General features: G+C 35.8%; 1 protein-coding gene across 1 annotated transcript in view; it reads left to right on the forward strand.

Moving 5' to 3' along the window:
- TTBK2 (tau tubulin kinase 2) overlaps window positions 1-23161 on the forward strand; it is a gene marked incomplete at its 5' end in the record, with an annotated part of 66110 nt that overhangs the window by 15879 nt on the left and 27070 nt on the right. Inside the window, 4 exons of the mRNA XM_082000044.1 lie at window positions 18057-18122; window positions 18710-18802; window positions 19818-19943; window positions 23000-23157. Of these exons, the coding sequence (XP_081856170.1) occupies window positions 18057-18122; window positions 18710-18802; window positions 19818-19943; window positions 23000-23157 (443 nt within the window). The remainder of the gene's footprint in view (window positions 1-18056; window positions 18123-18709; window positions 18803-19817; window positions 19944-22999; window positions 23158-23161) is intronic.

Consider the following 23161-nt stretch of genomic DNA (forward strand, 5'->3'; position numbering starts at 1 on the left):
TATTTTTCCTAAGAAGTTGGGAAAGTGGCAAATTTTTGTGTGCGAATTATGAGGTATGTGAATTCGTAAGGTAAATTAGCGGGGTTCTGCTGTACTCTATTCCTTCAGCCATAATGCTGGACACTGCAATGAAAGCAAAGAGCAGGGGAGACCAACAGAGTGGCTGCTGCTGTTGGAAAGGTGAGCTAAACATTTTAAGTAGTTTTTAAGTTTGTTTGTTTTTTTTCTCAGTGTTCTTGTCATGTTCTGTATGTTTGGCTGCTTATAATATTTTTCTACCTGACCTGTAATTTTGAAGAGAAAACAATTCCCAAGATTCTGTAATTTATATATACACCCCAATGATAGTATTCTCAGAAAAAATAGGTGATAACAACAGAAAATTTAATATTTCTGCTATTCTTTCTTTTGTAACAACTGAGCTCTTGCCTTTTGTTTTTCATTGCAGTGCCCTACAATGCAACTGAAGTAATTCTTCAATTTAATCTGTTTAGAATTTTCTGACAGCATAATCCATATTAGTAGCATGGCAGTGAGGGGAAAAAAAACCCCAGACAGTTGTTTTATTTGTACTTAATAGTCAGAAATGGCTCTTGTATAGATAGCAACCATACTGTTGGCCTTGCTTGCTAATAAAATTTATTAATATTTCCTTAAATGTGCTATGTACTTCTCCTTAAGGCTGTCATTCTTCTAAACTTCATTAGACTTCTTCAGCAGATACTGCAAATAACCTGGAACAATGTAAAAGCATGTTCTCCAAAAAACATAGTAGTCTGTTGGTAAGAACTTGTTCCTTAGTTAAGGTTGACTATTAGAATTTTATGATAAGCCTGATTTTCTATATACCTGACTTCCACAGAAAGAAACCAGTCTCATTGAGATTTTACATATCATCCCTGAGTCCTTGAATTTCCACAATGTGGAAAAGAATTGGAAGAGAAATTTTGGAAATTATAGTATCAGGTTTTAGTCTTTTGGTAGATTTGTATTTTCCCCAACATTAAGGAATTCCTGGTGGCCATAAATCTGTTTGTTCAACTCAAAAAGAAGGAATAGGCTTATATGGGTACTGTTGAAAGCAGAAAAGTTTGACAGGACTGTATTTCTCACAGAAATCATTGCCTAGCACTGCTGGCTAGCATATACATTTCAACAGGCGGGTATAAAAAAATTGAGTTAGGTTCAAGACTAGTAGAGAAGAAAGGCATTGTGTAGTTCTTTGACAAAATGCAACTTAGACTGTCAAGGGTGTTGAAACTAAAAGGCAATTACAAGAATAAATTAACATCAGTTTTATAGTAAAATCCTCTTGTTGTTGAATACAGGTATTATTCACTTGCTTGAAGTTCAAACAAGAAGTTGAAAATAGGTCCTTATGTTGAGAAAGACTGCTTTATTTTGTGAAATCAGGTCAAGAAGCAAAGACGAAATAAATTCATCATTAAGCATCATCATCATTAAGCTACCCAACATTAGACTCTTCGGTAATTCCAGTACATTGTACCAAGACACAGGAATGCAGCAGAGTTTCATACGACTTCATCGTGATAAGGTGTTCTTGTTTCAGATTTGTTGTAAAAAGGGGAATTAAAACTTGAGAATCCATGGTTTTATTTCAGTGTCTGACAGAAGTATGTGCTGATGGCTACTGACATGTTGAAGCATCCATTCGGACCCTTCCACATTTCTGTTAAGCCTGTGCTTATTCTAGTCTGAATCTTTTCTTTTATCTCTCCTCTCTGGTTTCCTTTCTACATCCACCTCCTCATATTGCTTCGCTTGCAGTTAGACTAATTTCTCTTCTCCTTCCAGTTTTGTTGCCCACTGGAATAGTACAATGCAACTAAGTTAAATTTTCTTTGCTCTTAGTTTCTTTTCTTTGCACTACAATGAAACCTGAAAGCATTCTGGAGGAGTGATAGAAAAGAAATTCAGGCTATTGCAGCTCTGGATTGAATTATGCCTCAAGACAGAGAGAATATTTGAAGAATTTAGATGCCTGATTCAAACAAGGCTGTATTGAATTTGTGTGAAACTTCATTTTTCAGAAGCTCAGGCATAATCAGTTTTGGATCGTTGGTAGAGTATTCCTTGACATCATCATGGTACGCTCTCAAATCCCTCCTTGTCTGTCTTCATTCCAAGACACACTAGGGATTATAGGCCTCCCACGAATTATTGTGGGTGTTGATAAACAAAATAAACGTTTGCTTCAGCTAAATTCAATAACAATTTGAAATGATTTGCTGAATTAAAAGCAAGCAGCTACAAAAACAGTCATCTAACATGAAGAATTTCAGCTTAAATTGGTAATATGGAGAAAGTTTCAAGTGGCTGAATGCAGGATCTTATATGGAAAGTAGTGGCCACTGTTTAAGTATAGATTTTACTACAGGTGCCATATATGATATATTGGCAGTGAAATTCACAAACAGGCAGCAGTGCTAATGAGTCTGGAGAAATTTTGATGAAGTTCCAGCAATATTCCAATAGAAAAAATATTTGTGCTTTAAAGTAGAAATGAAGATTCATTCAGGTTAGAGAACTTAAATATTTTTGGTGCTATCTATAGTAATTAGTTTTCTGTTTCACATGTTATTACGGTAGTTACCAAACATATCTGTTTTCATTATAGAAAATGCATTGATGAGACAGACATTTCCCTAGCATGGACTTGGTTCTCTCTCATCTTTTCTATGGTGTATAGACCTGTTCTGAACATTAGTATCTTCATGTGCACTTACCTGTCTATAATACTCCATAGTCTATGAAACTAAGTCTCCCATGCAACATATTAATTTAATTGCAGGGTTTTAATAAGTTACTGTAGACTCTTTTTGGGCAAATTTTGCAGTACCATTGGATCTATTTGTGTTCACTGCAGTCTGTTTTCTCATCTTGCTGTTATGCTTTTCTACCTTACCAAAATGGCTGCAGAATTAAGTTAAAAGCATCTCTATCTTCCATGATAAACTAAATTATTCTCTAGAGTAAATAGATGTTATTACAGCAAAAATTGTTCCCAGCATGTCTGTGCACTATAGGCAAACGAAGCCTGTGTTTAAGTACTGCTTATTTCAGTGCAACTATAGTGTCATCTATCTTTTTCTCCTTTGTGGGAGCACTGATTTCTTGAGTTATCATTTGATTGTTACTTATTGCTAGACAGAAGTTTGAAGATGAGACATTTGATACATTAACTAGAATAAGACTGTATTTTAAATGATGATTTACTGTGAAATAAAACAAGGTTTATCTCACTGTTTTGATTCTTCTGCTGTTGTTTACCATAAGTAGTGTTTATTACAAAGTTCACAACAAATGAAACTGCTCTGGTCCAATCTGCCTTGAAATTAATAGTGGCTCATATATTAGTACGTTGAAATTATTTTATTTGTTAACTTAATTTAATTAATACATATTTTTATCTAGGGCTCATAATACAGTCAAGCTTGCAAAGAAAGTTGTGTGGGTAGATTAGTCTACAATTGAAAGAAAATGCTTGGTTTGTCTTTACTGAGAGATGTTAGCATCCAGAATTTTAAAATTTCTGTAATTATTCTATCAAAATTAATTTATAGCTTCTCCTACGCCCATGTGATAACTACATACCATCTGGTGACATCTTCTTCTCCTGTGCTGTTTTTTCTTCTCAACATTGCTAGCTTTTTTCTCTGTGATTCCTGTCTCCTTTTCTCAGTTTTCTCAGTTTTCCATTAATACAAGTCTTAAACCTGTATCCACACAGTTTCTGCCTCTCTATCTTTGGTGACAGTCTTCCTATATCTGACTTTACTCTGGCTGCAGCTTCTTTCATGATTTAATTTCAAGTCTTCTTTCTTCAACATATCCCTCTCTAGTTTTATGTTCCCTCCGTTTCCCCTTTATCTTCAGCCAGCCTCATTCATAAATACATTTTTTATCCCTAGGCACATGATTCACGTTCATGGTGTCCCTGCTCCAATACTGTTTCCATCTGTTCGTAGTAAAACTGTCTTATCTGTCTCTAATATCTCTGTGAATATCTTATGATGAGCTCAAACTCAATGTGCTCTTAGTCTCCTTTCTCCTACCAACCCACTCAGTGCTACTTCTGTTCCTAATCACTGCTGCGCATGTAGCTGGGAATAGGATGAAGACAGAATCACTAGGTTGGAAAGTACCTTCAAGATCATCAAGTCCAACCATTAATCCAGCACCACCATGTCCCCTAAACCATGTCCTGAAGTACCACATCCACACGTTTTTTGAACACTTCCAGAGATGGTGACTCCACCACCTCCCTGGTCAGCCTGTTCCAATGCCTGACCACTCTCTCAGTGAAGAAATTTTTCCTAATATCCAATCTAAACCTCCCCTGGTGCAGCTTGAGGCCATTTCCTCTTGTCCTATCACTAGTTACTTGGGAGAAGAGGCCAACACCCTCGTCACCACAACCCCCTTTCAGGTAGTTGTAGAGAGCGATAAGGTCTCCTCTCAGCCTCCTCTTCTCCAGACTAAACAACCCCAGTTCCCTCAGCTGCTCCTCATAAGACTTGTGCTCCAGACCCCTCACCAGCTTCGTTGCCCTTCTCTGAACACGCTCCAACACCTCAGCATCCTTCTTGCCGTGAGGGGCCCAAAACTGAACACAGTATTCGAGGTGCGGCCTCACCAGTGCCGAGTACAGAGGCATGATCACTTCCCTACTCCTGCTGGCCACGCTATTTCTGATACAGGCCAGGATGCTGTTGGCGTTCTTGGCCGCCTGGGCACACTGCTGGCTCATGTTCAGCTGGCTGTCAGTCAGCACTCCCAGGTCCCTTTCCGCCGGGCTGCTCTCTAGCCACTCCTCCCCAAGCCTGTAGCGTTGCCTGGGGTTGTTGTGGCTGAAGACTATGGAAGCTTGGGCAGTGGTGTATGTATATGGGCTTCTGAAACTAAATTTTACACCTTGGGGACAGTACAGGGTGCAGGTATTTGGGGTAGATATAGAATTAAATTACAGAATGGAAGTTGATAAGGAAACACTCGTTGGTGAGAGGAGCCTTGTCTGGTGATGGAAAAGGTCAGAACAGAAAAATGTGTGTGGGAAGGAGAACAAAAACTGCTGGGGATGATGTAGGCTGTTAAAAGGAGGAAGGAGGAAACAGGAGCAGGGGAATGAATTGTTGGAGAGAGGAAGCCAATAGTTGAATTAATGGTGTAGATAAGAATTGATTACTGCAAAGCAGGGTAATTAGAATTTAATTGTGGGGAGACTCTCTAATCACCTGGCAAATACATTTAGCAGGATGCAAATTTAGTATGAGATTCATAGTCTATTGTTTATTGCTTTTAGAGAGTGTTGTCAAAGGGTTATTTTACCTACCATTTTGTTTCCCATTGTCCTAGTGATAGCTGAAGTAAGTAGTACTAGCATCTGTTTTTTCTCAAGACAAAGAATAAATTATTCTTTTTGAATGTAAAACTAACTTCATACAGCCTTCAGTTTACATGTCTCTGTTTACATGGTGATAATGGAAAGTGAAGGTGTCAGCTGTGGGACAGAAATAGAAAACCTTGAGGGACAAAATCTGAAGGACATCTGCATTCTTAACATCATCAGTACTATGGCTAGCTCTTGGGCAGTTGTCGTCACTCCTGTTTTAAAGTGCACGTTAACCACAACTGCTCTTTAAGGCACTATTAAATTTAATATAAAGAAAGCAGAAGAAAACAAAAAAGAAGCCGCTATTCTTTGCTCTTAAACAGATTAACCTTAAAAAATGAATTTGAGGTCATAATTCTTTAAAAATCCATAAATTCAACCATCATGTGTTATCACAGGCCTGAATTTTGTGGTCTTTTATTTATGTGAACTTCAGGTTACAAATAACTGAACTGTATTTGTTTTACAAAGAAGATAGTATAACATGTATGGAAGCTGAATAGACAAAGCTAGGGAAAAACACAATTGGAAAAAATATCTGTAAGAAGCTGGTATTTAGATAAAACCTTTTTATCTAAAACATCTGTGTTTTTCTACTCAGTATACAGGTCTCACTTACTGGCAGCATAAAGAATTACTCAAATTAATAGCCAGTCCCCTGAGTCTGGTGATTTGGACCCAGCAAAGATGAATGAAGGAGAAAACTCCTTTTTGCCAAATTTGATGCTTAGTTTAGAACGTGGGCTTCCTCTTTGAGAGTATTCTAACTGGTGCGTTAAAAGGTATTCTGAGGAGAGTCTCTTTTGCCTGTGGAGCTGTTGTATTTTTGATAAATAAGGCCTTTTAGGTCAAAGGGAAAGTTACCCTATGACTGCTTTTCCCCCTCTCCCCAACTTTTTTCTGCCCTTCCCAGTGTCTAGATTTTAGGTCATTCTTTAGTTGTTATTTAAACAAAATGAAGAGCTTTGACAGAGTTCTCACCCTCATAGGTTTGTTTAGCATGACCTTAATTTCAAGTGTGTAAACTTTCCTGTATTCATTTTAAATAAGTAAAAAATCAAAATTACATTCTTTTAACATTAAGGAGGTTTACAGCATCTTAGTTCTAACTTGCTAGATTTTTTATAACCTGGAAATTTAAAATCTTAAACCTTACCAAGCCTAGAAATTCACGATTTTAAAACAACTAGGAAATGTAGCACCACTACTTCTGATATGCTTTGCATTAAGAGAGTCACAAAACTCTTGCTCTAAACATTAACAAAAACATTCAAATCCAAAGGAGACAGAGTATCCACCAAAATTTTCTGACTTACCCATGCTCTTTACTGGTGACCTATCAGTAGCAAAATTGTCTCTGACTCCTGCTAAAGCAGAAGATACACCAGCTGCTGTAGCCTGACCCTTAGAAAAATGCAGTGAAAGCAATTGTGAATGCAAATGTTTAGATCTTTTTATTGTCTAGGGAAGTAGTTACAAACCTATTCACATCAAACAATGAACATGTTATTCTATTCAGGTGTTTATGTACAAAATCAGGTAAGTGCTGCTTGCCTTTCTTCAGTGTCCTCAGGTTCATAGGATTTTCCAGCAAATAAGTTTTTATCTTCAAGTGTCACTTTAGGATGACAGATGGTGTCCTGGAAATATACTTTAAGAAGCTGAATACTTAAAAAAATAAATGAAAACCCAACAAAAAACCTAAACCAAAACAAAGCCCTAAAAAACCCTGCACAGAGTTCTACAGAGAAATATGTTAGTAAATATCAAAGCAGAGTATTAAATACATTTTGAAAGCTTTCAAAATCTGTTGTACTTCAGTTAAATACAGGGATCGAAGGTAGACATTTCTTGTATATTCATGCTTTTATTTCGTTTTTTACTTCACGAAAATTTGGGAATGGTTATGCATTTGAATTGCATGGTGTTTCTTTCTTTTAATATTCTGGATTGTCTTGATCACTGAGGAGGACTAGAGAATACTTCCATCTTACTCTACCTTACCTCCTGTCATCTTGGCAGAACTGCCGATTGTTTATTTCTGTGGTTGGAAGAGAACATAGTTTTTATGGTACTGAAGAGTGGAAGCTATATCCATTAAATGCTTTTTATGATGGGCAAAAAAGTGGGATAATTTTAATAACTTAAGGAGCAATGGTGAAGCTACATTATTGTAAGAAACAAGATCACTGCAAATCTTTTGTCCTCTCTGAAGGCAATTTGGACCCACAGACTGCTTAAAGATGGATTGCTCATATTTGCTTCTCAACATCCTTTTTAAATAAATGCTGATACAGCCTGATCTGCAAACAATGATATTACTTTAAGAAAAAAAGTCTCAGAAGTGGTCCACAGATAGTACTGACTAAAACTGGTGCAGTTTGCTTTATTTGCCCCAGTGCCACTGACAAGTTAGAATTTGTGTAACTCACTCCTCCTGAATAACACCTGACTTGACTGAATAATACTTGACTGCATGCATTTATTATAAATAAGACTCTGTATACTGGAAGTTGTTGAAGAATAGTTACTGGACATTGCATTCAGATTAAAATTTGGATTAAATTGAGACTACCTATTAAATTTACATGATTGGCAGTGCTTTGGTCAACTCCAGAAAATTGTGACATTTATCAAGTTTTGGTTTTATTTAAAGAGCAGGAAGATACATTGTATCTTCAGCAGTTCCTTGATACATTCTCTGCTTTGAGTGACACAGATTAAAGCAAAATCCAAGGACAACTAGGACATGTTTTATGAGTACAGTATTAAGTGGCAGTGGATTATATGAAAGATAATTAAATAGTACAAAAAAGTTCCAGGGAGCTATTTCAACTGATAGTGCTCCATATTAAGCATCTAATAAATAATTGGCTAAAATATGTTCACTGGTCAAAAAAGACCTCTCTTCCAAACCTGACTAAAACTGCTGAAAGCCAGATATTGCAGGATAATGGTCCATGTAATTTTGTTAAATGTACTGTTCAGTGGTTGTTTCATCCCATGGAGAAGCATTTTGTTGCTGGCATTTACCTTATGCTATCTTTTCTCAGTAATGTTCTCTCTCAGTCCCTACCAGTACATTCCACGGGGATGGGATTAGTCAAGGATTGCATGTTTGCACCTAAACAAGTAAAATCATGTTTCTTTTTCCTCTTGAAATATTCTCCTCTTCCTCAGCTATACTGTCTCATATTTAACATGTATTGTCACTTAAACTTGCAATACAAGCTTTGAGCTCCTCTTCTTCATTTCATTTTTACCTTCAAGTTGTCACTAAATCATATATGTATTCTCACTGAAACTTATGCAAACTTCTCTAAAATTTATTCATGTCTTCTTTCTTCTGATAAAATGTTCATCAATCCTTAGATTACTTCCTTATCAGTTATTGGAACAACTTCCTTTTAGCCACCTCTTTTCACTGTCACTCTTGTGTGAGTAGAGTTACTGGGGTCATGTCTCACTAATAATTGCACTGCTGTGTAGCTAGGCTGCTCTTGTCCAGGCTGCAAGTGATGGATGTGACAAAGAAGTGTTTCTGCAGTTGTAGGTGCTATGGTACTATACATGATACGTTATAAGGTGGAATTTGAACCTTAAAATTATCCTGGTTTATCCTTCCCTTTTATCCTTTTCCTATCCTGTTTCTGAAAAATACAAAAACTTGAATAGTTCAGTCACCCTGAGGCACGGAGCAAGTGTGACGTAACTATTCAGGGATGGCACAAGAAGCACTCAAGAGCCTTCCAGTGCTCCCACAAGGCTAATCTGCTGAGGCTCAGCAAAGGGTTCTCTTCGTTACTGCTGTACCAGACTAATAACACCATTACTCTCTCCTCCTTAGAGTCATAGAAAGATTCAAATTACAGGAAGGATGATGGAGGAAGCAACATGTGTGTTAATAAGTTCCTATCTGTATAATAGTCCTCTGAGGCTTTTACACATTGATACACTTTAGAGTAGATCTTTCATAAGTTGTCTCTTTGAGTGTACACACCATTATCTTGCAACATAATTTTTTTGAGCAGGGAAGTGACAAAAAGTTACTTTCCTCCTCAGCATTTGTGTGAAAGCTGTGCATGAGATACTGGGCACCTCAGTGCTAATGGTTGCAAAGCAAAGACCTGTGCACGGTTAAATTTGATGGAATAAGTTGGTAAGTTGCAGTTTTAGCTTGAACTGTAGGACAGGTATCTTAATCTGAGCCTCCTAACAGCCACTTCTCTTGACTTCTCTTCAAGCACTTCTTGGGAAGATTTAAAAGCTGAGACAGTAAAACATTAAAAATAAGTAATAGTTTTGTATTGAACTCTCAATAAATCAGCAGAAAGGCATAGAATGAACAAGAAATTATAAACAAAGGAATATTTTAAATCTTTAGTGTGTAAATCTTAATTTCTTTCACTAATGATGTTGCATTGTTGTGTCTTTTACAGCAATTAGCAGAACCAGTTCAGTTATTACGGTACAAATAAAAATAAAAGAAGGAGCAATAGAGATATATGTGATGTAATTGAGCTGTCAAATAGAATGCAGTAAGGTCCTGAAAATAGAGTTGGAAACTATTTACTGTATGTTCTTTGTTTCTAAAATAAATATTAATTATTAATAAATAATGATTCAAAAGTAGTGTTGGAAGAGAGGACTGGGGTAATTTTTTGGAAGTGTGACTATCCTTTCCCGTTATAGCTCACTTCTGTCTTTCCATGTCTATAAAATTAAATTTTGTACATTTTGCTACTGCAGATCAAAGAAGATGTCTAAACCCCACGTATTTTAAACCTGTGTTTTCGGCTTTTCTTCACTAAATCTGCATCAATCAGACTACATTACGTGTATTTTTGGAAATAGATGAGGTTTGCAAGATTTCCTTCTAAATTCTGAGCTAAGCATTTGATAGTTGATAGCTTTTTAAAAAATTAACTACTTTAAAGAAAAAAGCTTTGTTTCAGTAAATGGAGTTCTGTTGAAGTCTAAGATGAATTATTACAGCTTTATATTTTCTTTATAACTTTCAGTTCTGTAGCAAAGAAATTATTATGTAATATCAGAGCCATTCAATGCAAGATGTAAACATATTGCCTCATTCTTAAATAACCTATACATACTCCTTAATTCTTTCTTTCGTGTCATCTAAGTCAACAAAGACTGGAGCCTAATTCATCTTTTTTTTTTTTTTTTTTTTTTTTAAATCTCAGTAGAAACTGAAGAAGGTTTATATTTTTATGTCAAAATGTCCTACATGGAAATGGCTATTTGCAGGAGAGACTAAGGCAAGAGCCCTTTGTTTGATTGGTTTTATAAGGAGGAATCTGCATGAGTTGAATGAACTATGGTATTAGTCATTTGAGGCTCCATTTCTGGATTGGTGATAACCCTATAGGGAAGACAACGGAGTTAGTTTGGAGAGTCTTGCACATTTTTTAATAAAGCGATTAAAATAACTATTAAGATGTTAGGTTTCAAAAGTGTTTGAAGTAATACGTAGCTGTGCTATACCTACCAGTGATATACTTATGCAGCTATAATGATATAGCTGTGTTATACCCACCAGTGTAACGCTATTTATGTTTGTCTGCTATAACCTCCTTCAAGCACACAGAGGGAGATTATTTAAGGCACAATCTTATAATGTATATAAGTAGCATTTTCAGCATCCACTGAACATGATCCTTGCGAGTTTGATTGTATTACTGACAAAGAAGAAATGAAGGAAATCAGTGTTATAAGAGACAAGGCAGCTGGTGTCTCTTGTGTGATAGTACAAGGTGAAAAAGGCAAGTAGTGAGTTAATGTAAAAGATGAAGAAAGAGCGTTATGAATTGACTTAGAAGGTGACACAGTAGAATGGATATAAGATTTTCATGTGATGTGATATTAGTCTGTAACAACTCTATGGAATATTCTTGTAATAATTAAATGAAATTAAAAACTTAAGAAATCATGTAGGGTAATTTGTTTGAGAGGAAGATTCTTTATGACCTGGTTTGGGGTTTTTGGGTGAAAAATAAAAACAATACACAATCTATTAATATCCTGCCTAAAGGAACAGCTTGATAAATAGTTGATATATGAAAAAGATCTAATTCTCATAATACAATACTTTATTGGGGTATATTGTGTGTTTTTTCTCCTTTCCTGTGGTGTGCAGAACACTAATATTATATCCAAACAATCATTGAACAATTTTAGAAATTCCGGTGTGCTGTATAGCTGTTCTATATTCTGATACAGCAGTTCTTTTATTTTCTATAGAACTGGTAGATGCTTAGGGGAATGGGCTGTAACAGTCCTTTAAAAAAGAGAGAAATAATTTTTCCACTGAGATTTGATATTATCTTTGAAAAAAGCCCAAATTGTTCTGTGAATGGTGAAACTTAACTGCTTTCCTATGGTTTTGTGTACTGCTTCCTTATGCCCTTCAAATTTCTTTATATTTTCAGCTTTATACTACACCCTACCTTTCTGACCAGTGCATAGTCACTGTTTTAGGACTAGGCATGTGTTTACTGTGCTACCTAAAATGCTTGCTGGCTGACCAACTGCTTGGTGTCTCTTAGGATGGATGTGAGCCATTTTAATTGAATTTTAACTGTCTGCCTCTGTGTCAAGGGTTTTTGGGTTCTGTCTTTAATCACCAATTTTCATTAAACTTGCAGGAACTGAAAGTCTTTGAGAACTGTCCTATTTGTTTGAAATTAAAAGCTATTATAGTGGAAAGAAAGATGGTTTGTTCCAGTAAAATTTGTTTCCTGGTGAAAATAGAAGTAAACCAAAATCAAAGCAGAAACTTTAGTTTCTAATTCTTTCTGAGCTATCAACTAAATTTTCTGCTGAGTTATGAAAAATTATTTTGAATAGTTTAAAAGAAAGAAAGAGTGTTATTTTATGTACATTAGTTTGCTTGAGACCTTGTGCTTGTTGTCCTTAGCTGAAAGTAAGTCTACTACTGGATTGATGGAATTCTTTAATGTATGGTATTATCATTATAAATACTAAATATGATATGTACAAAACAATTAAAAATTAAGGTCTTGATTCTCCAGTCTGCTAAGAGCACAGGACTTCCCATAATGCAGAACAACTGTAAAATTTTTACTTAGGGGAGATAAGTAAGACAATACTTTTCTGTCTGGACAAATTCTCTGCCATAGCATTAGCTGGCATAATGTAGGTAGTCTTCCTCTTACAGTAATCTCTGCTTCAGCTCCTGGTATAAGAGGAAGAAAGATTGCACGGGGCGAAGCAAATGTACACACAGCAGATTGATCCTGTGTGATTTTTCACTGCTGTAGGTTCAGGTTTGTGACAGACACTTCGTAGGTTGTTACCACCTCCAGCCCACCAGACTTTTTGTCTGATCATGAATCATCTTTGAAGCGATTGCCGTTTTCAGCTCATGCATCACATTGGCTAAGTAAATACTCCAGCTCAAAAACTGAGTAGCTCGGGAGCTGGTTCGTGTATCAAATATTGCTGTCTTAGAGAGGTGGTGATGCTCTTTATAGCACAGGCAGTTGGAGTTAAATTTTCATTTGTCACCACATGTCTGTTAGAACCCACAATAGCAAAATTTAATTGTACTGTTAGATGTTAACTTGGCTTGTTACCCAGCTTCTGCTGGAACTAGGTAGCACAGGATCAGAGAGTTGCAATCAGTTTTTGGAAATCACAACTTCTGTTTAGATAGATCTGAGTCCAAATAATGTATCATACTGACAACTGGTAGGAGATGGGTTGATAAAGAGTTCCAACTGCAAGTACTCGGTTATTAGTGTCTGGTGTGGTTTTTATGTAGAGCTAAAAGTGTGGGTTTGAAGAGCTGTATATACAGTGAAAGCTGAGATGTCTAATACATTGTAATGGTAATTGTATTTCAACTGCTTGATCTTTCCTTACACAGATGATGCCTGAATTTTTCATTTACTTTAAACTGGTGCTAACATACGCTAGGCATTAAATTAGATCGCAAAGCCTATATCCACAGAAATGGGGGGATTGGGAATGTGAATTGTTGAAGCCATTTGGTATGAAAATAGGTTCCAAAGAATTGGAACTGTGTATAGTTCCAATCCTGTAAATATATTCCTGTTGGATAAAAGAACTAGGAAGTTGACTTTCTAAAAGGAAAAGAGAAGAAAGGAGGATTCTGCCTTTAACAAAGGGAAATAGAGGCAATCTAGATGGCTGCTTCTCTGTCCACCCCCTATGTGCTTTAGAAGTTGGCTCTAGAGACAGCACCGAGAAGGTGGGGTTCACTGCTTGAGTTGGTTTCTCAATCCAAAACCTAAAGACACTTAAGAATTCTCAGTCATTGCCTGACTGATACAGAGAACCATAGTGTGTGTCAGATATGATGTAAAGAATCATTATTGGTTTATTTTTCATGTTTATTATCTAGTTTCCATGACTGCAGTAAAAAGTTAACTTTTTGCTCTGCATAACACTTCCAACATTGCCCAGAGCAATAAACCCAGAGCATTTATCTAGAGATACTGAACTGAGCTAAGAAGCGTGATTTGCCTCCTCCACAGCCTCTCCAAAGAAACAACAGTGGTAGAGAGGCTTGTAAGCATAGAGTCTCCCAGGAATCTGCAAACCTGTGTGCTTAGAGGAAATAGTTTGCTTTTCTAGAAACTCATAACTTCCTGCATGTAGTTTATCTAAGACAATGTCATGTGTTTCCAAGGCAGGGTCACCTCCAAAGAAAACTGATGTTACATTAAAAAGTACCTTTATGTGTAGAAAAACTCTTCATCGTCATTGGATCTGCTTCATATGCATGTATCTTCAAAATAATTTCCTTTAACTTATATTTGAAGAATTTTGTCATGGTAATCAAATCTGAGACAAGTCTGACTTCTAGATCACTGCTTGAGATAATTATATTAGGAAAAACTTTTTTTATGTAAGCTGATCCAAACAAGCTACAATTTGGTAGTACATTTGCAAAGTATGTTTTGCGTCAAATATAACTATGGAAGAACTCTAGCCTTCTTAGAAAGCATATCCCTTACTGTAATAAAAGAACTAAATCATGTGATCTGTATGGCCATTACCACTAATTTAATACCTGGGATTTAAGGCAAAGTTTTGTAGGAATTCTTTTTTTTCTGCAGAAAGTATGACTCCAGAATCTAAGAACTCTTCCCTAATTTCCCATTTGTTCCTGTGCCAATTTGAGAGTTGTCTATTTCAAAAGCTTTCTACTCTATCTGAAGGAAAAACATGATAACAGTAGTTGCCATAAATAAATAGAAATTGATGCAAGCTAAATAAAGCTGTTAAATCTGGAAGAGCTGAAGAATGGGATCCACTGCTGAGTGGACTGTTAATGGACCTCCTGCAGTTGAGGCAGCACCTGGATGTGGAGGTTGTTCCCAGTCTACGACTGATAAGAAACAAACACACGCATCCCCCACACCCCCCCAAATTTCAAGTGAAAAAACAGGAGAATGTTGATTATGGCATTTGTCATGGAAAGGAACATAGATGTGATCCATTTTAATCAAGTGTGTTAGTGGAATTCATAGATGTACCTGTATGTATCGAATGTAGGATTCACCATCTCTTTAGTACAGATGTCCTTTACAGCTATATGCTCCAAAAATACCATAGATTCTTATTGGTTACCTTAATTGGTCACTTGTAATGACTGAAAAAAATTGGACCTATTGAGCCTTTTTCCTTGACAAGGAAATCTACTTTGCTTTAAAGGAAGCTCAGTTGCTGTGGTAGTATCTTTCTTAGATAAGGCACCTGGAAGACAACACTATAAACAATGTTTCTGCAAGGCTTCCCCCCACCCACCCAGTTGGTGGCAGGTGAGCTCAGATAGACAAAATTTGGAGGTGTCTGAAAACAAATTAACATGATCAGTAATAGCAGAGGGGGATTTTATTTCAAAAGATGCAGCGAATTGTTCAGGAAGTTGCTATTATTACCTGTAGTATCTCTCTTTATGCATTTCACAATAGCTCATGTAGTAAAAGAGCTCTGAAAAGGTTTCAGAAGTTTTACAAATGCTCAGAAGTCTATAAATTCAACTCTGAATGGGGCACACTTGATTTGAGCTACTAGAGCCATCATTCATGTCGTTAGTGACACAATAGAATTAATTTATTGTTGTATGGCATTATAATACCACTATTAAATAGTAACCAGCTTCATTACAAAAAGGTGTTTCATTGTGTTGTAAAATGTAACAGTTACATATGCTCTTAAGTCAGATTTATACAAAATACACTTTAAGGCAAGAGATTGTAAAAGGATTTAGGTATCCTTGATGGGGTAAATAATTCAGAATTTATTTCATGATGAGCTAATATATGGAAACAATATTCATGCCTTCCCGCCCCCCCCTCCCAGCCAGGTGATTCTCAGATAATTGAAATCATCTTAAGGCAAATAATTTCATAGGAATGTCCAAGGATGGCAGTGATTTTGACATTCAAAAGCAATTGAGTTGGTACGCAATGAAATTCCTCATACAGAATTCTCTCCCCCAGGACAGAAATGGAACAGGTCAGATTGTTGGTTTTTGTAAACTGGATGGGATAATTTAGATTTCATATGCCATTTCTTACACTTTTTTTATTTCCTTGTTAAGCAACTGGAATGTTTTTCTGCTAGTTATCAAGGAGAAATTGAAGTCGTTACCCCAGGAATAAAAGCCTCATTTCATCCCCGTCTTCATATTTTTCATTATTCTCAGAAGAATGGAAATATTTAACTTAGTAAACCTGAATATAGTCCTTCCTTTTTAACATTCATATCAGAGGCTTGAAGACAGTAAGCATTTGGTTTCATCTTCTGAAACTTTATGCTTTTGGGATTTACTGAATTTGTATTTCTGGGTGTTTTAAAGAAATGCGTTCATGCTATAGTTTTCTTACTTGGATGGTTTGCCAATCTTCAGAACTACTAAGAAGGAGACTTAAATCCTTTTTTTGAAAAACTTAGTTTCTCCTGAAATTTAGCAGTTCCAAAGCATTTTGAGCTATTTTTATAATTGCATGGTACAGTGAAATTTCTGCAACTACAGTATTATGCTTAACTTCAGGGTAATGTTCAGTATGGAATATGACTATCTTAAATCTCGTAAGTATATAACTCAATTGTCTGTCCTCTTATAACTATATAACTCAATCTGAACACAAAATATATTTGAAGCACCATTTAAACTTTATGATAAATGTGCAAAACCTAAGATTTATGGAATATCATCTCAGAACCTGTTCATGTTAAAAACATCCTAGAAAGTATTCTCCACCTTAACTAACACTAGTTCAGCTCTCATTCTACCAATCTAGCAGACATTGATTATATGGGCTGTTGAATCCTTTTTAAAGACGTTGCTCCATAATCCTGCTGGATTTAATTGATGGGGTTACTGACAGTAATGGCAGCTCATGCTGTACTTAAATGATAGCTCTCAGTGTAGTGTCTCTTGATGAATAAGAAGAAATTATACCTATATACATGTAGGTGGGGAAGGACTGAAGTGTTTTATCTTAATAGGATAATAATTCTGTATTGTGGTTATCTTTATGTGTATATCAAACCAGAATTTTCAATGTATTGTGCAAAATATTTAAAAATGGCAAGAATTGTCTTGAGTCTGGCACAGGCAGAGAGATCACCAATACCCCTTTAAATACAAGTCTGGGGTGAGGAAGATAATTAACGTTTCTCACATTCACTGTTAGAGGAAGCAAAAAGAATTATTGATTGGAAAGATAAGACTATGTAAAGGAAAGCAAATTTAGCAGTTCTGGCAGTTCTCTCTCTATAGAATGATTAATTAAGGGGTTAGCATGGACTGGATTTCTGTCTTAAGCAAAGTCACAACACCACAGGTTTGACTTTTTTTTTAATTATACATATGTAGTAATTATGACTATTATCAATTATATAATTCTTTTGGTAACATTTTATTTGAAGGAAAAAAGGGTGGGAAAATATATTCTGTGATTATAAAACAACAATTGACTTATGATCATACAATATCTAGAGTGTCAGGGAGGAAATGCTGGTATTCAGAAACTAGAAAAGGAGATATTTTTTTAATTGGTGCCTATTTATTGTTCAGCCACAGGTTTGAGTCTTGCCTTTGGCTTTCCCTGCTTTTGGAATTGCTCAAAAAATTGATTGGTTTGCTATTTCAGAAGATAATTTGTGAAAATGTTGCTAGCACATTTCAATAAATGACTGGCTGTCTGTTCATACCATGTAATATTGGTGTATTTTAGCAAAGTGGAAGAAATCATTATGGTTTAGATCCTGTCAGAATTCAAAAACTCAAACTTCTAATAGTTAAAACCAAGAAATAATTTCATTATTGGTGAAAAAAAGAGGAACAGTTCTGCTATACAGCTTTTTTGAGGGATGAGGTAAACAGGACTTGATGCCTGTGGAGAAAAAAAAACATAAACAGATGGTTTGAAAAACTATTACACGTGTCTCTTTATGGTGCTTACTTGGATTTCCACTGAGAACTTGCAGAAACACAGTAAATTGAAATAAAACAAAAAGTCTCAAATGGTATTTGTTGTGGCTCCATACTCACTTTGTAGATGCCATGTTAAGTAGTCGGAGGGTTTATTTCTTACAGTGCGAATTTTTTTCTATTCTTTGACAGCCACGAGCTGTCGCTGGTTTCCGAGGAACGGTACGATATGCATCAATCAATGCTCATAGAAACAGAGTGAGTATCTCAGTCTATATCTTATCCATCTCATGTAGCTGAAAGCAGTCAGTAATGCATTGATTTAATTTTTGTGTTCTTATGTGTGTAGTTATTACGTAGAAATTAATACTTCTAAATTTTGGGATAGGATAATATACTTTACAGTAGTTGAGGGTAAAAAAGTTCTTGTTGTGGAAATAATAGTGGTTTTAATAGTTACCTTTGGTGTTCCATTGTATTGTAAGTTGATAAATTTAAAAGGTGAAGTTACTGAGTTTTATAAAATACATAATGTTCAGTATGTCGCCTGAAAGTCGTACGCTAAAGAGAAGTGAATAAACAGCTCTTGCAGTGTAGAGGTTTGCAATGTTACTTTAATACACTTCAACTTCTGTTTTGTTTCTCTGTATCTTCTATGGAAAGTTACTAGTATGTTCCTACTTAAAATAGCTGCTGGATTTAATTCTATGAACTTATTTTGCAGCATTGATTTTGTTAATTTTTATATGTAATAATTTAATTCTTCAGAGCAGTAAAGAATCTATCTTCCCTTTTGTCGCATAGGTGTTTGTAAGATGCATTAGAATAATATTTCTTTTTCACAGGAAATGGGGCGGCATGATGACCTCTGGTCCCTGTTCTACATGTTGGTGGAATTTGTGGTTGGGCAACTGCCTTGGAGAAAAATAAAAGATAAGGTAAACCTAGAAGTGAAACCAAAAATCATGAGGGAGATTTACCTCTGGATTGCAAGTGAACGCTGTGATAAGGATTCCACTAAGAATCACTGGTTCATTAATTTTAACATTACATTTTCCATGGTTTTCTAGTGTTAGTTCTCATTACTAGTGTCACGTTATAAAAAGCAATCAAGTTTTATGAACTGTTCTAGGTGGGAAGTGGATTGTGCTTCTAGTTTGCAGATGTTTTAAAAGGCAAAAGTAAGTGTATATATGCCACATTTCATTTTCTGTTTTCACTTGAGTACTTTTTTATTTCACCTATCACACATTTAGAATTTCTTATCTATTTTGATTATCTGTGAAACGGGCATTTCTTATTTGCTGGTGAACAAAAATGAATCAGTCAATATGCAGTAGTGCCTTTAGTCATATATCACAGGTGAGGTATGCGAAGAAATGTCATCTAATTAGCCTATTATTAATTCTTTCAACTTCTTTTGAAATTAGATTGAAACAAGATTACTCTCTGATGTGGTTTATGCATCGGTAGATGGCAAAGAGGTATATAGGTAGCATTTCTTTTTGGTTTTGATTTACTCATCTTACACTAAACAGGATTTACTAATCTTACGCAACATACTGTGATGACCAAATATACACCAAAAAGTGCCTGAACGTCAGATGATGCAACAGGATATTTAAATCTTTGAAACATGCTTTTTAGAAAGGTTGGAGTGTCTAATGACATTCCTTGATAGCAGGCAGTGTTCAAACACAGCAGCAAATTAAATGGCTTTTCATATTGAATTTGAAGTTTGTACATTATTTTGCATGTGTACTGAGGGCAACGACAGAATCTTTTATCTTGCGACCTGATGTAGAATGGCCTTCCTCAGTACTACCCAGTGTAATGTACTTTACCCATCTTTCTGGCCAGTAGTCTGTTGAACGGCTGTAAGATGTAAGGTGAATACGTTGTAGCAGAGAATGAAGGTGTGTTAATGTTTCTTCTGTTATTTTTTACTCCTAGGAGCAAGTGGGCTCCATTAAAGAAAGGTATGAGCACAGACTTATGTTGAAACATCTTCCTCAAGAATTCAGCATCTTTCTGGATCACATTTCTAATTTAGATTACTTTACAAAGCCTGATTACCAGGTAAACACTTTTACTATTTTGTCTTTCTGATTTTTAAATAGCAGAATTTTATGCTGCTTCATCTTCAATTTCCTTTGATTTCATTGTGTAGTCTTAGTAGTGACTATGGATTGTGCCACCACAAAGTTATCGTAGTGACCATCTAGTACCATGGAAACTTTGTGATTCAAAGATGTCACTTTGTTCCATTTGGGAAGAGTAAGGCAGTAAAGTTTCTAAAAAACAATTGACGGGTGCTTTGCAGTCAGTATTCTGTTAGGATCAGGTGCTATCCTACTATTGTAGCCTCTAGCGGATGCTCCTTAAGTTAAATTGATCGGATTTTTTCCTTAGTGGTAGTCATTTTGGCAGTTTTCCAAAATCTGGAACTCAGCACCTACAATATATACAGCTAAAGCACAACATGCAGCCATGGTGGGTTTTGAAGACTGAAGTATTGCCTACAGAGATCACCAGAAAACTAGTAATTTTTCTTTGTTTAAGAGAGTGTTGCCTGCTGATATGGACAGACTCAGCTTGGTGATAAGACGATAAGTGCTTTGAGGATATGCTGTAGAATGTGTCTTACTCAGTGTTGACCCATGATTAACAATTAGTAAAACTCAGAGATAGAACTTTGTTCCATACCAGTATGTGGAAAGCAGCAGAGGAATGCTCAATAAAAGCAGGGAGGGAGAGACAGAGTTTTTTCAGTCTCTCAAACTGTGGGAGAAGTTGAGCTGATCTAACATCACACCATGACAAGCTGTCCCTGTGTTCTTTCCCTCTGACTCCCAGAAACACACATTCCTGTCAGCTTCCCACTTGCATTACCTGTCTGCCTCTGTGCATTTGTTCAACTCACTAATTCAACAAAACCAGAAGGAATGGTTTTCTGCTGGTGTACAAGCTGAATTGGTTCAACTGAATTAATAAATCATTCTGACTAATTCTGGAGTTGTAACTTTGATAAGAATGATTCCTGGGCTTTACTTGTTAAGATTAAAAGATAAATTGAGATATATAAGATTAGAAATAAGAACTGAAAATCTTAAGGGATAACTGATTTTCTGTTAGTAAGTGAATTTCTCTAAATGTACTCATGTTCTTCAGCACATTTGCAAAAAAAATAATTTTTTTGTGCAAAAATTGGAATGTAAAAAAATCTTATTACAAATACAGAAAATGTTCAGTGTTCCTGAAAAATAAATACTTTGATTTTTTTGCCTTTTTTTTTTTTTTTTCTCTATTGCAAATTTCCATGGAATTTATTCTATAGTTTACAGTTAAGTGAGGAAAATGATTAAGAAAGTTTTGAGTGTTTTGTGTGCTAGTTATAAAGATGAATCAGATTTATTTTTTTCTTCTATGGTAAAAATTACTGATTGCAGAAATTTTGATGTTGCGTAGAATAACCTTGATTGTAGACTTGTAAATATGTTTTATTTACATTATATATCCTGAATGATAAAACATATATACAGGCATATTTTTGCAAAACTTTTTTCTGTGGTCTACCTGTATCTAACACAGCACATGCACTCAGGGATTAACATGATACCAGGACAGAGTTTCTCCATGGTACAGATGGCCCAGTAATTTACAGTCCTCTGGTTGGTCATGGAATGTTTGCAGTCATGTAGCTGCAGCCTGAACCTTCCGACACGGTCTTGCTTGTGCGCTTTAGACCAGAGCAGGGTGGTTTTATTTAGACCGGTGAGAAAGTGCTTTGCTTTCCATGGTTATTTAAGCTCTGGTCTCTTATTTACTAGTATTTGTTGTAGCAATGCTAATTGTACCTTCGATATGTATCCTTCTTTGTATTTATGGTTAGGCACTGAGCAAGAATGTACATGGTTAAGATCTCTGCTTTGAAGAGTTTACAGTCTAAAAAGTTAATGACATAGGCCCAGAATCCATGTTTGATTTGGCAATGTCAGATATGTTTATTTTATTCAGGTATTTATGCACACATTGCCTCAGCCTCCTGACATGATTAAGCATTTGAATTTGTATTTGTATTATAGCAGAAATTCTAGAAAAGATTTAAAGTAAAATGACCTTAAAAATTACTTCAGAGAGACTGCTTAAGGTTTACAGGAGGAGGAGAATAAAGGAGAGTACATACGGGACAGAGAGCAAACTATGGCTTTTAGCAGTTCACTAGAGTTTCAGAACTGACTGGGATAGATGGCACACCACAGGTGCTTAAGAGTAAGGATAAAATGGATATGACCACTTCGTACGGGGAAAAATGATCCAAACTTCCCATCTGTTTTAACTTGCCAAAGGGTATGTGTTTTTAAAGGAGGCCAGAGAAAAGTTTTCAGCATCCTAGATTGGAAAAAAGAACAAAAACTAGAGTTTTCGCTTTTAGGGGAAAAAAAAAAAAGATAAATTTCAGAAATGTTACAAAGAGATGATGTGATATGGACACAGTCTTCCCGGTAGTGCCTAGAATGAGACAAATTTTTTTCACAGGGAGAGCAGAGTAGATTCAATTGCTTTCTCTGTCATGGACACAAATTGTTCTAGAAGCTTTTTCATATCCTAAAATGAGGTTGGAAAGCTTCCAGTGTGACATTTCTGTGGGATGAATGTCAACATTAGATAAATTAAATGATACATGGTTCTAAATGACAGAAATGTATGAATTAGCAAATCGGTATCCTTCCCTATGTACTCCTCATTCATTTCCTTGGTTCTAATGGTGTTACCAAATACATTCTTTTATCTTCCTCTGCTGGAGAGCCATTGGATGCTATTCTGCAGCAATGTAGTGTGTGTGTGTCTTTCTGTCTTTTTATGGAAGCCTGTGGTGTATCTTTGCCTCTTTTCTGATACAAACACACATGTGGTTTGTTTATTTTAAAATAAAACAGAATTTTCCATATCTTGCCTTTGAAACCTTGTAAAATGAGAAATGGTTAATATAAAGAACTGTGTCTTTTTTTTGGAAAATTGTTGTCAGTCAAAAATCTTGAAGAGACATGTTAAAATATTACAGGAGGATATTTCTTAATTGCTTGGTCTCTTAGACAAAAATGAAGCTTATTAACTTTTTTCTTCATTTTTAGCTTCTCATGTCTGTGTTTGACAACAGCATGAAAATGTTTGGGGTTATTGAAAGTGACCCTTTTGACTGGGAGAAGAGTGGAACTGATGGCTCTCTGACAACTACAACAACTTCAACCACGCCTCAGTTACACACTCGTCTTACTCCAGCTGCAATTGGGTAT

The sequence above is a fragment of the Phaethon aethereus genome (assembly GCF_964289735.1).
Source record: "Phaethon aethereus genome assembly, chromosome: 5".
Taxonomy (NCBI): Eukaryota; Metazoa; Chordata; class Aves; order Phaethontiformes; family Phaethontidae; genus Phaethon; species Phaethon aethereus.